The following is a 17,411-nucleotide window of genomic DNA, read 5'->3' on the forward strand; positions in this document are numbered from 1 at the left end:
TTAGCCTACATGAAATCACATAGTCTATTGTTCTGGAGCTTGGATTTTGCTAGATCAGAGTGTGTGATGCCTTGGGCTTGATGATCAAAGATGCTGGTATGTTCAGATCAGGAAAGTCTATATCCAGGGCAGTAGCTCAGCATTTCACCCTTCAGTGATTTTGGCAAAGATCTGACAAAGAAAACAAATGCTAATATTAGGTTATTTTTTTTTAAATCCCCCTTCCTGGTCCTCTAAAGAAGGCTTCTGTTGTGTTTCAGATTTGTCTTAGGAATGGGAGTGCTAAAATTTCAGATGTGCAATTCAGATATATTTTATACCAGTGAAGACTGAAACAATTCACACTAGTTTGGACTCCAGCTTAATGTCTTTCCAAATTTGTCTTCACTTATTCAGTTTGTTTGTTATGTCACTTAAATATATTTGTGTTCAATCAGTTCTATTTGAGTGAAATTAACTAATCAAATCTATCATAGCCATAGAGATGTGTAAGTATATTAACACTAAAAATTGAAAGATTTGCAGCAGATTGTAGAATGAAAAGTGTCATCTCAGTGTTTCATAATTACTGAAAAAGGTTTATGCCTGCATTATGTCTTTATTAGGATGTCAGAAAGATTCCTTGGAATTTGCTACATTGATTTTTTGCACCAAGGGCAATTTTTTGGGCCAAAGACCAGCAAGCTGCTAAGCATTATTTTCTCTACTGCATTAGAAACACTCCCAGAAATTCACTGAAGCAATATCAGTAAATACCTTGTTCATCATAAGTATTTCTAATTTGTCTTTCTCTTTCAGGTTGTAGATGCACAGGATGAAGTTCAGTTGCCTGCACCTGTAAAACAAATAATGGATTCCTGGACATGCCAAAATGGGTTTCCAGTTTTAACATTAAATCTAACTACCGGAACAATCAGACAGGAACAATTTTTTAATAAAAACAATAGAAAGAGTACTGATTCTTACAAGTATGTTTAGCTTCTGTTTTTATTGTATGCTTATACCCCATTTTTTGCAGGAAATGCTTCAGTTACAATAACATGTTCTGATTTTTAAATTTATGTTTTTTTTCTTGTGACAAGCAGTCAAGTAAAATCTGTTTGAGATTTTGCTGGTGTTTTGCAGTAGTTCTGCAAATTCTGCTTGCTTTTTCCAAAAAGTTGCTTTCCTCTGGAATAGTGACTTTTCCAGCCACATAATAATAAATCAGACGTTGGTGATGAGCGTGTTGCAGGGAGGATTTTTGCCTGGCATTTTCTTTCTTCCTCATCCCTGAGGTTTACAGACTGGGGACCTGGATGAACCATGCTTAGCTTCTTTCCAGTGCACACATTCTCAGTCTCTTCTGCCTGACAAGGATAGAAGGGTTGCATTTAAATACTTAAATAAATTACTAGTTTCTCAGAAAAGTGCTGATACCTGAACAACAGTTTTAAGTTCTTGTCAGTGAGCATTGCTAAGTGTCTGGGGCTTTTGAAAACTAATTTAGATGTCTGAAAATGATGATAGAAGTAGCTGCCTCTTGTCACCCACTTTAGAAACTCCTGGCTAGGGTTTGAGCATTTATGAAGAAGCAGTTGATATGAGTTTTGGGGTGTATGGATGGAGCCCATGAGATGAAAAAGTGCAAAGGAGAGCAAAATCCAAACCAGTTTTTTCTTGGAAATTATTGCTGGTAATACAAACAGACAAAAGGAGTTTTGACACGAGCCACAGGGTTTCCTTTGCTCCCAATCTCCAGGAACTGTAAAGCATTAATTCATTCAATATTCTTGGTTAGCTCAGATAAGGCATTCCAAGTCACAAGTGTGAAGTCCTGTACAGTTAGCAAGCACAAATTATCATGTGAATGTAAGAAAGCCCAGAACCTGTACTACAGAATTTTTCAGGCGTTTGAAGCTTTCATCTCTTTTACCAGAAAGAAGTTTTACATTCCCTCAGAAAAGAAATTACAGTTGTTGGAAAGACAGTTGTATTGATTTCTTGGGACCTTTTTTTGGTAGATATGCTTCTGAAAAGTAGCTTTAAGGTCTCCAGAAATAAGGTGATGTGTAATAAGTGGGGAGAATAAAATTACTGCCTGGATAAGGAAAGACAGCACAGAAAGACAATGGTATTGAAATACCTAGCCCTGAACAATATTATTTTTATTGCCATGCTAAAGCTCCCTTTTGGAGAAGATAAATGCTGATCCAGCAGAAGTACCATTATTTGATAAAGTTGCATGCATCAAAGAGGATAAAAGGTAGATGGAGATTCTTGTAAAATGGAACTAATCTGCACTGTAGTTTAGCATCAGCTAAGAGAGATTTTTAAGTATAAGAATTTTAATCAAGTCCTTTTATTTATTAAGTAACACCTGGATTGTTCCTATTTCTTGGATGAGAAATGGATCATCACAACCCTTAACCTGGCTAGATAAAAGCAGCAGTAAGTAATGTATTTGTTTGCACATTCTAAAACCAAAGTGATGAGAACTCTCCAAAGTCTTTTTTAAAAGTAGGACATATTTGAATTGAATAGGGAGATAAAACTTTTATACAGAAATGTCTTTGTTTATCTCTTGTAATGATTTTGTGTTACAAAATAGTGGTAGATTTTTCAATTAGGTCATTATAATGTTCTTTTCTATGTTGCATCAAACTTAAGTATAATCTTGAGATTTTAGTAATATGGTACAACACATTTTATGGGTAGAGATTTCCACAGAAATTTGGATTTTATATTTTTTTTACATAAATTCAAACTTTTAGACACTCATGCTTCTGTAATATTCTTCCCTCAGATCTTATTGAGGTTAATGACAGCTTTTGAACATAGTCAGGATCTCAGCTGTGAAATACCAGAAAATTATCAGCTCAAGTAGTAGATACAAGACTGAAAAAATAACACTGGTTTTGGGAAGTAACCCAAATATTGTTACACATTATTATCTGTAATAACAAAAAAATTCATGGTTTTGACATAATTTAATTTGTTTATTCAAATTAAATTTAAAATTATCAAAATAGTAGGATTTTTCAAGTTTTAAAGTCTTATAATAGAAAGTGATTTTATGGGCATCTCCAACCAAATTAAAAATTCAGTTCTTTCTGAACTCACTACTTTCTGATAGCTTTTTATAGGAAAGAAAAAGTATAATAATTAAAATGGGGCAATCATTTTGCTTTGGCAAGTCAGGCATGCATCAAGTTTTAGATGAGTTACAAGAAGATGCAGAGACTAATGCAGTGGAACGCTTAAGAACAAATCTTCAATATGCTGTGCGTATTGCAGCTCTCCACCCTTGGTTTGCAGGGGTTAAAAGTTACTTCCTCTCTTTTTTAGGCAGTAAGATAGCTTGAGTGATCATTAATTCGACTGTATACAGACAGGCAAATAAGAAAAAATGCATGTATATTTCTCTGAACACAGAATGAATCTTGCAGTATTTGCTCTGTCTAAGCAAGTACTTGCTCTGTGTAAACACTGGAGTCTGAGTCCTCTGTTCAGAGTAAAGCACTGATGGGTGTAGATTACTCACCAGTATTGATTTACTGTTCTAACAGAGTTTGCCTTCTCAAATCAGGATGTGAAAACAGAATACTCTTCTGATGAGGCAGCTTAGAGCCTTCAAGGCTGCACTGGCTCCTTCAAAGCACTGTAGGCTCTGGGAGCAGTCCCTCAGGCGAGAACATCTGAATAAGTAGTGAGATGGACTGCAGGAGGAAGCTGCTAGTGAGTGATGCAACTCAAAAGGATTATGGGACTATCTTCTTTAAAATAAGCAGTTTCAATTACTTGTCTCTTGGTGAAACTTAATAGGTTTTGGGGGTTTTTTTCCTTGATCTGCATTTTTCTGAATACTGGTAAGTGGTCATTTCTTCTGTGAGGTGCTGAGCACTGTGTTTTGGAGCTGGGAGCAGTAGGTGTGCTGTGAGTCCTTGCTCTACAACAGGTGTGGGAAGATATTTTGCCTTATCCTGAGAGTTTGTTCTCAGGGCAGACTTTCTGAACTCTCACAGCTGCCTTTAAGCTAAAAGGGCTGGAGCAAAATGGATATTCAGCCTACTCCTTAGAATCCCAAGGTGCTCAGTACATGGGGAATCATTGGCTTGTTGAAGTCATCCTGCTGTGCAGAGCAGAGATCTCAATTCCACTGAGCTTCTGAGGGATTCTTTTTGAGTCCAGCCTCAAACTTGTGTCTCATGTCTCAGAGAAGCACCAAATCCATTGTTTGTAAATTCAAAAGAAGCAGTGCATGGAAAACAAAATGATATGTTCTAATGTCACTTTACAGAGATGTTTCCTGAAATGCAAGTACCAGAGTCAGAATATGACTGGATCTTGCTAAATGTAAATTTAAGTGGATACTACAGAGTGAACTATGACCAATTAAACTTGAAGAGATTAGCACGGTTACTAGAAAATGACCCAAAGGTAAGATGATTTTTGTTTTCTCAAGCTTATGAGCAAACTCTTTCCATATATTTTTTCATGCAGATTTTACCTGGATTCACATTGATGAAACCTTGGAATAATGACAAACTCACCATTGCACCACTAAAGTCACTGGCTTTTTGTAGTGGATAGATGACAGGCCTAAACAGTTTCAGATAAGCATGAAAAAAAACTTTACACTGTATTTTTTTCTTCAAATTTGTGTTACTAGCTTGTGGTTCTCCTGTTGTCTTTAAATCTGGCTCAAGGAGCTTTCAGTATGAATACAGGATTTGAGCCCTAGCTGGTATAAAACAATCATAAAGAAGGAAAAATTGTGAGGAAGTTTATTTCCATGTTTTGTCAAACCACAGTGTTTCTGTCTGTGGAATTAAAAAAAAAAAAAAGAAAAAAAACCCAACTTTTTTTTGGTGGGTTTTTGGTTGGTTGGCTGATTGGTGTTTTGTGGATTTGTTTGGGGTTTTTTTTTGGTTTTGGATTTTTGTGGATAATTTTCCTAGAAGTTCCAATCAATTCTCTTTCAGTCTTCTGTAGACACTGATTTAGAATAGACTTCATCCTACCTTTGACTTGCCATAGCTGAACTGAAGGTGAAAGTGGTACAGAACAAATGTGACTCTAGATGGGGTTGCATGGTTTCAGTGTTGCCTAATCCTATAGTGAGTCAGAGGCTGCAGTAGTAGCGTCAGCTCATTGGTTTTGCTAACAAAAGTGAGAAAATGTAACCTTTTGACATAATAGTAATCAGTGCAATCTTTCTCTGGAAAGTCTGGACACAAGGCTGATCAGAGCACGTTAAACCTTCCTACAGCACAGTGGTTTCATTTCTTCTAAGCTTCTTTCTTTCAGGGCAAATCTACAAGATTCAGACTCTTCAAGATGTCTGGTGTGTGCTGATTTGGAGCCATTTTTTTGCACCATATAGAGTTGCAAAAACTTAACTCTGGGCCAGACCTCAGGTGCAGGAATAGTCTATTAACTATAGGTTTGGTCACATTCAAACAAGACAGGTTCACAAGTAGCATGGATTATTAAAGACAACAAAATAGTTATTTTGGTTTGATGGTGACAAGTGCATTAACTGCAGAACAACTATTGATAGCACTAACAATAGGACTGCAATCACAAGCCTAATTTATTGAGTGAAAACATTCAGCATGGCCAAGGATGCAGGTCTTACCATAAGGCATCCCTTCTGGGAAGGATGAGGAAGACAGACACATGCATCTGTGCCTACAATTTTGTATCAAGTTCTCACAATCCTCAGTCATGTACAAGATCAGGGTGCATTCTTTGCCTTATTAACTACAACTTTGCAAAGTGCCTTGGGTGGCACTGTGGTCAAACTGTCTGTTCTTTGTGGTAACGCTTCCTGGTGGGAAGTGTTCTTGGTAGCAGTTGTGCAAAACCATCTGTTCCTTGTGGTCATGCTGTATATAATATTTCTTGGTATCCAGAGGTGGAACAAGAACATGCAGTTTCCATCCAGCATCATGTTCCTGTCTGGTGGGTGTCAACCCAAGCCACCTGACTTCTGTCTGCTTTTGGCATTTCTGCCCTGCTTTATGCTCCAGCTGTCAGAAGGAATGTTTGCTCAAGCACTGACCAAACTGCAGGGGCATGGAACAGGGAGAAGACAAGGAGGACAGCAGTCTTGCCCCAAGAGCATGAGATACATGCATATAAGCAGAGACACACCCATGACTGTGCCTCAGTCATTTATTTCATGGTAGTGATAAACACACTGCTCAGCACCAAGTACAGATTCTGTATTTAAACCTCAAAAGGAAAAAATACACCAAAATTGTGTAACTAGAGTATTTTAAAGAAATGTGGCATTTACATGTTTTAATTTCAATTACAGCATGCAAGTAAGAGGGGTCTTTAAATTCTCTGGTTAATGTACTGTACTTACATGTTTATATACACTATAATATATAACTATATTATGTAGCTCTGTGTATAGCACATATCTCTTAAAGCACATAAAAAATATCAGTTTAAAATTCAGGATCCATTTCTCAATGTTTTGTAAGCTGTTTTGATTTAGAAAATTTGTTAGGGATCCTTCTGAAACATCACAAAGCTTTTTGTAAATTCTTAATGACATGTTGATATCAACTAACACAACATGAATGCTTTCTGCAGGCTATTCCCGCTGTCAGCAGGTTCCAGCTGATAGATGATGTTTTTGCATTGGCAAAGTAAGTATGTTTCCAATATGTTACAGAAATTGATTAAACAATATTATTACACTCAAGATTTCCACTTCTGCTTCCTTGATTCCTACCCATGTGTGCCTCCTAAGAATAACTGCTTTGATATATTTAAGAATAACTGCTTTGAGATATTTATTCCCTTCTTTTGCCAGTGCTGAGTGAGTCAAAATTTCTTTTGTTCCAGCTCCAAGGAAATTATTTTAAATAGCGGCACTACCATGCTTTCTTTAGGAATTACCCTGTATTTAATGGAAAAAAATGAAGATTCTGTATCTTCCTTCATTTATTCTGCGTTATCTCACCTGTGCTGTACTGCATCTCTCAAAACCTCTTTAATTTCTGTTGCTGAGTCATGACTTGATTTTTCAGGCCTGTGGTACTAAAGAGGTCAGCAGAGTTGTAGGAGCTGAGAAGCATTAAGTGTGTCTGTGCCTCACATGTACCAGAGGTAATAAAAGCATCAGACACCTATGATGAAGATGTCCCTGCAATGAGGGACCTCAGGAATGAGGTGGCCAAAGCACACTGCCCTGCTTTAGGGCCTGTGGAAGTTAACTCTGACAGGAGGAAGTTCTGGAGTCAAGGGGCTTGAATTGGAATTTTGTTGTGAAAAAATTAATTCCATACTTATTCCACACTGAGGGACAGAAATGCCATGATGAAGTAATTAATTCTACAAATAGTGTGCATCTGAATTAAATGGTTTGACTTTTACATATTCCACAAAAGAACATGTAATGAAAATAAGTTGTTTCACAATAAAAATAAAGTTGTATTATTACTAAAACAGTACTTTTCTTCTTAGTTTTGTTACAGGGGGACAGACACATGCTATCAATGTGTTTGTACCATATCCTGCAGACCCAAGCAGATACAGAGTGCATATTGCCATGCTTACTGCCATGACTAGCCTATTGCTTTGATAGCAGCACAGTGCTCCTTAATAAATGTTTTGAGAGTTCAGCTTCTAAAATCACCATACATTTATATTTCCTTTATTTTTTCCAGTGCCTTTTCTAGGTTACTTTCCACATAGTATCCTCATGTTTTATTGCCTGTTCCATAAATAAATAAATATGTGTAGTAGGTGGTAAATGTGAATGAGTATGCTAAAATGTGTGGGGTTTTTTTGTTTTGGTTTGGTTTTCTTTTTTTTTTTTTTTTTTACATAGCTTTGGGTATGTTCCAATTGAAACAGCACTTGAACTAACTAAATACCTTGCCAGAGAAGATGAGCTCTTCATATGGAATGTGGTATTGTTAAACCTTATTCCTGACAATTTAGAAAGTACACTGAAGAACCATGAAGTATATCCACTTTTAAAGGTATGACCATTTTGTTAGTTACCAAAGATATTAGATCATGCAAATATGTTAGTCTAAAATTAATGCTTTTTAAATTCTCAGTAATGTAGTTGTGGCTATGATGAGTCACAGTGTTTGTCATTTCTTTTGCATGATTTTATCAAGTTTTGATTTTTTTAAAATAGGAGTAGGTACTTAATTATACATATTAGTCAATGATAAGTCTCATTGAATCTTGAGCTGTTTCTTATTGAAAAGCAGAAATACATGCACATTCTTTACTTTAAGCTTCATCCTTGTTTTTTTGAAATGGTGAATTTGGAAAACAGAACTATCAGTCAGTAGTAATTGAAAAGACCAACACTGCTATGCACAAAAGGTATGTGGTGTATTTGTGGTCTGTGCTTTCCATTCACTTTCATGGAGAGAAACAAGGAACAGTGTTTAGATACTAAATGAAATTATTCTCTCCTATATTTTACTCACCTGAGATACTACTGTCACATTTATTTTCTTGATGTCTATTTGAAGATTCCACTTATTAAGTCCCACAGTATTAGTTCTCTTAAGCTCTAAAAAATAAAGGTATGTGAAAATAAATGAGAAGAACAAAGTATTTCCTATTGAGAAGGGTTTCTTCCTGTTTCTCTGAGAATTTGTTGTCTTTTATAATAAGTTCAAAGGTCCGAGTGATGTGAAATGGTAATGTGCCAGTTTGATTTGAAGTACAGTTATATTGCATTGTAAACTCAGTTTAATTTAATTTTCTGTGTTTTCAGGACATTAATAGTGATAAATGTTTAGTATAAATCTGAGTAAATAAGGAAAATAAAAATGTGCATCTAAATGAAAGTATTTTTTCTTTCCCTTCTTTTAAAAGAAATACCTTTTAAAGAGAATGTTGCCAATATACCATTATTATGCAGGTTTTATTCGTCAAAATGTTGATGCTTTGGAAGATGACTATTTTGCTCAGTAAGTATTCTGCTTTTCTTAAGAGTTTTTTCTGGTGTGACTGGATTTGATATGTTGCAATTTGCTCATGTAAATTTAAATACAAGACACAGGAATAATCCTCTAACTAATGTGAACATAAATAAATTGTGATTTTACTGTCCTTTAAGTGTGTATTCTTTATGACGACACCTCCAGTGCAACTGCAGTATCAGGATAGGAGCATAAAGGATGATAATTTAAGGATCATAGTGGTAGCTCTCGTTTGTCAGAGAACAGGCTCAACAGGCTGCTGCTAATTGAAGAAAAACTGACAGCAATGAAGTCAAGATATAATTTTCGAGTCAATTACTAAACTTTAAAATACTTCAGTTTGCAAGGCCACTGCAGCCAAAGGCTTAAATATCAGAGTGATTTGGATTAAACACAGCCAATACCTTAAAACTTCCAAAAGGGCTATAAACCACACAAAAAACTTACAAAAAATATAGTACATTGGTTGCCTCACTAATATCCACTAATATTAATGTCTTGGGACCATTATTGTTTGTTTAATTATTTTATTAAAACTCAATTATTCCTAGGAGAGGATTCTTGTGGGTTAATGGCATCATGTTCTGAAACTGTGGTGGTCAGGCACAGATCAAGTACTCCAAATGTGGTATGCATATCTTTCATTCTTACTGTTTTAACTTCTCCTCAAGAGTGTATTTGGAAAAACTCTTGGCAACAGCGTGCTGGCTGGGCCTCCAAGACTGTTTGGACCTCTCATCGGAACTGTATGCTAAGTGGAGGGACAACCCTGAGTACAAGTAAGAACGGTGATCTGCTCTTAGAGGTGTGCATGTCTAAGGGAGGTGGAAAGTTAAAAGGCTGTTACAAGGGGGAGGCAGAATGAGAAATGCTCCTGTACACTGCTCTTATTTCTTGACAGAATGGCAGAATTTAAGACAACTATGTCTGCCCCACCTCCTCCTCTTCCCCAAATCCCAGCTTTATTATGATTTCATAATTGCTACTTTTTACATAGACTTCACATGCTGGAGGATGCAGATTTTGCCATGAAGACCAAAAGCTGGTTAGCTATGTAACAGGTGAACCTCCTGTGACTGCTAATATCCCATATGCCCAGTCCCTTTGCTGTATACAGCCTTGGGGTTTTCACGCACACCAACTCAGCTTTTAAGCTTCTCGTAACAATACTGAGTGATGTTTGCATGGTACAGCCATCTGCCCATGGTGATCCCATCAAAGTGCCTTGCATGTTCTGTGTTCACATAAAGAGATGCTGGGAACCGCTGTCAGTCCTTATGCTGGTACTGGTGCCTAGTGGTCAGGGGTCTGGTCTGTGAGAATGGACTCTGGACTCTACCAGGAAGAGACTTTCTGTATTCAACCACTGCATTATTAAAAAAAAAATTACAATGTATTGAAATTCTTATTCTCTTTTTCTTCCTCTTTCTTTTGATGTCTTTCTATGCAATAGTCAAATAGTGTTGGCACTGGTGAGTGAATATTTAAAGTTTATTTTTATTTGTTGCAGTTGTGATTAATATTTTGTTGTTTTTATTTGATATATGTTGATACATGTAGTTGGCTAAGTAAACTGAACTTGTACTATTGTATTTGAGTTTTCTAAGATAACTTCACAGTGATCATCCTCATAAAAGCCAAACTGAGTTTTCTGTTAGACTGGAAAGTTTAAATAGCCTACATACATTTTGTTCCATTCTAGAGAGAATATTCTTGCAATTCCACATTACAAGCAATAATCATGTCCTGAAATGTCAGTCTGTTTTCAAAACAGTCATCTTTCCCTACTAATAACATTTGAGGTGATGGAATACAACATACCTTGTTTGACCTGAATGGCTGAAAAATCTGTGAAATATATTAGCTGATTGAGTTTTGAATTTGATGAAGAATATTATTTGTGCTGTCCTTCTTGGCACTGGGAAAACCTCAAATGGATTTTACTGGTCTATATGTGTGGAAAAAATGAAACTCTGAATTTGGTAAATTAATTATCATTAAATAATTGAAAGATTATCATGTTTTAAGGAGAAAACCCCACAGAAGGTAGGACACTTCTTAGGTTTCAAGTGACGTATCACTGTTCCCATGCAGTTAATGAAAAGATTTTACATGTGCTGGGTAGGAAAAGAAATAGGCACAATACACTTTTAACCCATATTTCACAGACAAACCCTTTAGATGCTCTTATGTTCTTCATGCTGAGAGCAAATTCATAACAGCTGTTTTGCCACAGGTGGAACCCAGAAGGATTCTCACATCTGTGGAATGAAGTAATGCATTTCTGTTTCAGATTGATTGATCAATATTCAGCTGAACATTTCCAAATTGTTCCTAACAGAACATAACTGGACTTAATACAGTGCATATTTATCTCTTTCATAAAAATAACTAGAGCTGTAATCCCCAGCTCTCAGTTTTACTCTTTTTTCATTACAGGAGTGTAGTGAAGCTTGCTAAATAAATGTATTCTCTTAGATGCTGTTACTGGCTTGACTTTTCAAAGAAGGAAAGTAGCCTTGGGGGAGGGACAGTATTTCAGTCCATTTTACTTTTTTACTAAAGGTTCACATATATTGCTGCTACTCTCAAAAGTTAAGAAATCACCATGTTATTTCTGGTTCCAAAACAAACAAACAAAAAAAACTCCAACCAAATAAGCAAAAAACAAAAAAAACCAAAAACGAAACAAAAACATCAATGTAAAATAACCTGCCCTGCTTTCCAGCAGGTTTTTACATTTTCCCCAAGTTCCAGAAATGAGGGCTCCTGGCAGGCAGTAATGTCAAATCACACAGCCAGAAAAAACATCAAGATGAATTAAGTCACTTAACATAACCTCAAGCCCCAAAGTCCCTTTTTGGACCATACTGGACACCCTCTGGGAACTACACAACATAAACCACTTCAGGGCCACCAGAGATGGCACCAGCCAGCAAACCATTGCCCCATAGTAAGCTGCCCATCCAGTCTGCTTCAAATGTTGCACATCAGAGCTGCAGCCAAATGATACACAGTGCTTGTCTATTCACACACAACTTTACACTTTTTAATGAACATTTTCTTGCAACTACTGGAGCAGCTTCAGTAGTAAAATAAATAGCTGTATTTGGCCAAAATAGCTTTACCCCATTGTCACCTTACTATGACCTGTAACTGCAACATTATGAAAAGATTATTAAATAAATTACTAGACCATGTAACTCAGACCTGTTAGAGAAGGATTCCTCGCAGGGCAATACTTTAGCCTGACATAACTACTCTACATGTCATTCTTGGTGGTAAATCCCTTATGTCCCAGAAAATATCTAGGTAAATGAATCCAAACTATTTCTTAAAGTAAATATGGGACATGCCTACACTTTCTGTTAGCATGACAGTAAAATACCCCATCTGCAACAAACTACCAAAATCCCTGCATCTTGTCTTTTAACTAACCAGGGATGTCTGTCATGTAAAACACCCCATTCTCTCACTCTTTCCTACTAGTCTTTTGTTTCCAAAATTATAACTTTCTTTTCTCTACCTTATACTCTAAAGATTGATATAATTTATCCTTCCTCCTGACTGACCAACTGTTGGCATCAGCCTTACTTTCTCTAGTATAGTCTGCTGAAACTCAGAATTTTTTCTCAAATTGTATTTAAATTTGAATTTAAATTTTTCATTCTTCAGGCCCAGTTTTGGGCTGAAGAATGGCTTTTCTGACCAGAAAATTAACTGTTTTTCTAAGTGTATCTCCTGATCAAAGAGAGGGTAATATTTACACCTTGACTTACAACCTTGGCTTAATGTAATAATAAGCAGACTAACAGTATGACATAGGGAAGTCAAATGTTTCATTTATAGAAATGACACCCATTCCTCTGTAGGGAATTAGTCCAAAGTTAATTGAAACTATTTTCAGATACCTGCATAGTAGAATACTGCTATCACTGAAAATTGTTTGCAATATCTTAATGTCAGGGATACATCATTGCTACAGAAAAAACTTCCTGTTCAGCCTTTGCATATGGAGCATTATACTGGCAATTCTTTCATTTAGTTTCTGTTATGAAATTCACTGCCGTGTTGAGGACTCTTCCCTGGGGTGGGAGTAATAGGAGGCTGCCTGTTGCATGGAAAAAAGTCCCTTCTGTTTCCTTCTGTGCTGCAAATGGCTTTTCCTATGGGGTGCATTCACTGCAGAAACTTAGAAAAGGCTTGTCTGGAATGATGCATATATGCATTAGTACTCTCTCTAATGATGTGATCCATTTCCTAGGTTGTGATGGAGAACAGTGGCATTGACACTGTATGCACACAAAATAGTCTGGTCCAATCGCTCTATATTGCTCTAAAAATGCTGGGGGTTTTGGTTTCCTTTAAACTGCATGCTTTTTAAATGCTTAAATCAAAGATAAAACAATGAGATTTCCTCATATTTGTTTACACTACTATTTTATATTTGCACTGTTGTGTATCTTTTAACTGTAAATAAACATTTTATTTCAGTTACGCATTAACAGGGTTTGCCTCTACAACAGTACAGTACCTTTAAAGTGTATTTTGCCTTGCAGAATCCCCTTTTTAATTAGAAGAACAATCTGCTGTTATGGTGTTGCAGTGGGAAGTGATAAAGAATGGAATTTTGCGTGGGAAATGTACAACCATACCAACTCTGTTGAGGAAGATGAAGACATCCTGCTCTATGCCATGAGTTGTGCCAAAGAGTCATGGTTACTTTACAGGTGACCTTGAATAAAGTATATCTTTATTGTATGTAGAAGTAAATTGCAATACAATAGTAAATAATAAGAACAAAAATACTTTACTGTGCAAAGCTGGTAGAAGTTTGCATGCCACAGAAGCATGTGTCTTGTCAACCACTGGTAATGTTTTAAAGAGTTTGGTTAGGGAGCAAGTATGAAAAATGAGAGACACAAATAAACAAACCTTCTGCAAATACAAAATACGGGTCATCAGGTCTTAAGTTCTGACTCCACGTGGGCCAACCAAAAAGTTAAGACATATATTGAAGAGTCTTGTTCAAAAGTTTCCAGAACATAGTTGGGAACACTATGTTTATTTTCTTTTACTGGCATTTGTATCTTTGTCAGTAAAAAGATGTTAAATTCTTTAATTAGTCATGTTTGTATTACCTAAAGCATTTGTTAAAGAGTGGAATTTTGGCAGTGATGCTCTAAAGAAATATCATCCAAACATTCACATAAACTCCATGGTCCAAGGTGCGGAAGTAACATCTTAGTCCTTCCAGCCACCTGCTCTAGTGTGGTGGTCATTTGGGAAGACAGAAAAATATGACTGAGAATAAGACAAAAAATGTTGCAAAGAGATGACAACCAGCTAAACTAATTTCCTATGATCCTATTGCCTTTTTCATAGAACAGGCTAGCACCGTTCCATGATAAATCAGGGAGTTGTGATGAGCTTCCTCCTCCATGTACTTCAGTAGCTGACAAACCAATCTGTTTTTTTGAAATGCCATGCAGAGAGTGTTTTGGGGTGAAGAATGTTAAGATATCTTTCCCTGGCCTTCACAATTATCTTCATTATGTTAAGCATAGTGGTGGCATGCAAAGGGGAGAAGCCCAACTCAACTACTCTACCTATAAAGGAGCAGAGAAAATAACTCTAAAAGGATTCATTTGGAAGTAGGAGCATCTAAGGTAAAACACTGAGTCAACAAAGAGAATAATTACTTTTCAAGATGTTCAGGCATTCAGTGCCACTGACATAATTAGAAGATATTTCTGAAATCCTGCCTTAGTCCTCATGAAAAATCTTCTCATTGAGTTTTGCTGCAGGGGACCTTATGAACAGGTTGCTTTTGTGTAAAAGCATCTCACTGCTGGTATACTCCATAGACTTCATATGAGTCACAGTGAAGTGAATTGCCGGAAGGTGAAAAGCAGTCTGCCTTTCCACAGGCTTGTCTGGTAGCAGCAGTTGTCTTTCTGGTGCAAAGATAAGAAACACATCTATGTCCATTTGATATTCTGCACCCTCACTTTATTAAGTGAACAGTGTGCAAGAACAAATGTTGAGGACAAAACTCGAGCTGAATAGCTCAGAGTGACACCAACTTTGGTATAACCTTCCACATGCTGATATTTATTGAGGTAGGAATTTTTGTGAACTGGATTATATTTCCAGATTGCAATATTGTATATTTCCATTGTAAAACAGCAAGTGACAGGTTCATTTTTTTCCTGCTTTTCTAACAGATACTTGCAATATGGACTCAGTGACACATTATTTTCTTCCAATTGTACTTCAGTCATTATCTCGCATATAGTGACTCAGGATATTGGGCACCGTATAGCCTGGGAATTTGTTACGGAAAATTGGTCACTTTTAAGTCAAGGGTAAGCAACAAGTTTTGGGTTCCTTTAATTTTTGTGGCTCTTTGTCTTCTTCCTCGATGTTTGAGCTGTAAAATTCAGGTGCAGATTTTCCTTTCAGAGATGGCTATTTGTAATGACTGATTCAATTAAGTATACAGAACAGAGTTTTCAGAAGATTGAACTCTGATCAGGATTTAAATTAGATTAAAAAATAGCTCATCAAACACAAAAGACTTTAAAAATTATTCTGTTCATGACTTTTTCTGTACTTTTAAGTACTCCTGGGAATTCTGACTCTAGAAGTGGGTTTATCCACTAGGATTTTACAAGCAAATTGTGTAAATTGTGGGTGTAAAATGCTGAAGTAAAACCCTCACCTCTTTTCCAAAGAGAGTATGAAGAGATGGGTTATTACAGCATGCAGACATGCAAGAGCTGCTAAGACCAACTGCAGTGTTATTCCCTGACTTAACTCTTAAACCTATTGCCAGCCCACCTGCACTGCTATAGGTAAACTGCAGGTGAGCTTGGGCTATCTGTTTTAAACAAAGCAAGTATTTTGATGTTTGCTTGAAGACTCCCTCTCTCCTTGGCAATTGTGAAAAGCAGCAGGCTGCTGACAAGAGTACATTCCAGCTGCTTTTGATGGCAGAGGAGGTCATTGTGATCCAGAAGAAAAATCAGCCATTTAGGAGCATTCAAATGTGTAAATTGTTGCTAGCACTAGAAAAGGCAAGTTGCAGCAGATTTGTGTCATATCAACTTGTTCTCTTACAGAGCTTTTCTATGTTTTAAATTTATGAGAAATTTGTTGGGAAATTGCCCCCTTATTTTCAAACTAAAAGAATAATGCAAGTCTTTATTTATATGCCACCCTCACAATAGCAACAGGAGCACCAGTTTGTTAGACACATACTGGTTAGTCTTTTTAGCTCAGTTTGGCTGTATGGCCTCAGAGAGATTATCTGTTTCATGAAAAGAATTCATATTACCAAAATACAAATACCAGATCCTTCTAGGAAATGAAATTAAAGGGTTATTATTGTATTTCATGCAGCTCAAATGTCTAAATTGAATATTAATGGTAGTTCTTTAAAAGAGGGAAAAGAGTCCATAGTTGCAAACTTCAGCTTAGTTGGCATTTGCAGCATTGCCCACCTGAAGCCTCCTGGCTTTGCCCGACCAGCCCTGGCACGTTTGGCAGCAGGGGACACTCCCCTGTGCCTCAGGAGGTTTGGGGTGCAGCTGGGGCTGAGCGCTGACGCTGTCAGCCCTGGTGTGGAGGAGAGGCAATGTCTGAGGAGGAGAAGAAGAGGCCAACTCAGGGCTGGGGTAACAGGCCAAGGTTTATTATTAAGGGGCTCCTGGGAGCTCCACACCTCAGGGAATCCAACAGCTGAGAGCACCCAAGAGTTAATGAGGGGTTTTAGGGTGGTGGAAGGTGAGGGAACAGAGAAATACATGGACCAATAGGGGGAAACCAGAGGAGAGACCCCTGGTCCTCGCTCAATCACTTGATGCCCAGGGTAGAAGGTTCTGGAGAAGTGGGATGGGGAATCGAGTGATAGACAAGGCACCAGGGAGAGGACAGGGGAATGACACAGCACTTTTCAGGAGCACATAGGCAGGGAGAAGGGGAATGGCACAGGACAAGGAGGAGGGGATTGACATTTACGGAAAAGGGGTAGCTTGGGGCAGAACTGGTGGGGAAAATAAGGGGTACAAGAACAAACCAGTGCAAAACAGATACAGAAACTTGAAACCATTAAAACACAATACAACACAGCATAGTAAATAATCACTAAATAGTGTAAGTATTTTCAAATGTGATAAAATTTAGTATATTTGCTAATGTGCTATTTGAAGGACCTTTATCTCAATTTTACAGATATGGGCATGAATTATTGCATGATGTACTAAAAGCCATGGGAAGATTTGTCAAAACAGATGTACAGATCCAAGAGGTAAACTAGAGAAGCATTTAGTCTCAATTTCATGGCCAGTTTGTAAATACAAGTTTTTGTTCTTTTGTTCTTAAAGAACAAAAACATGTTCTTTAAACATGAAACTTAAAGTTTTGAGCAGAGTCCCCACAAATTCTATCAAAACTGTC

The 17,411-nt window shown here is 37.0% G+C and overlaps 1 protein-coding gene across 4 annotated transcripts in view; it reads left to right on the forward strand.

The window, feature by feature from the left end:
• LVRN (laeverin) overlaps positions 1-17,411 on the forward strand; it is an 83,377-nt gene that overhangs the window by 52,552 nt on the left and 13,414 nt on the right. For all 4 annotated transcript variants that reach the window (XR_014951255.1, XM_085566619.1, XM_085566620.1 and 1 more), the window contains 10 exons: positions 799-968; positions 2,354-2,430; positions 4,280-4,419; positions 6,589-6,644; positions 7,832-7,985; positions 8,845-8,939; positions 9,623-9,730; positions 13,511-13,681; positions 15,179-15,319; positions 17,187-17,262. Coding sequence is in view for 3 of the 4 variants with exons in the window: in XM_085566619.1 (XP_085422745.1) it covers positions 799-968; positions 2,354-2,430; positions 4,280-4,419; positions 6,589-6,644; positions 7,832-7,985; positions 8,845-8,939; positions 9,623-9,730; positions 13,511-13,681; positions 15,179-15,319; positions 17,187-17,262 (1,188 nt within the window). In the remaining variant the exon portion in view is untranslated. The remainder of the gene's footprint in view (positions 1-798; positions 969-2,353; positions 2,431-4,279; positions 4,420-6,588; positions 6,645-7,831; positions 7,986-8,844; positions 8,940-9,622; positions 9,731-13,510; positions 13,682-15,178; positions 15,320-17,186; positions 17,263-17,411) is intronic.

The sequence above is a fragment of the Lonchura striata genome, chromosome Z, assembly GCF_050655825.1.
Source record: "Lonchura striata isolate lonStrDom1 chromosome Z, ASM5065582v1, whole genome shotgun sequence".
NCBI lineage: Eukaryota > Metazoa > Chordata > Aves > Passeriformes > Estrildidae > Lonchura > Lonchura striata.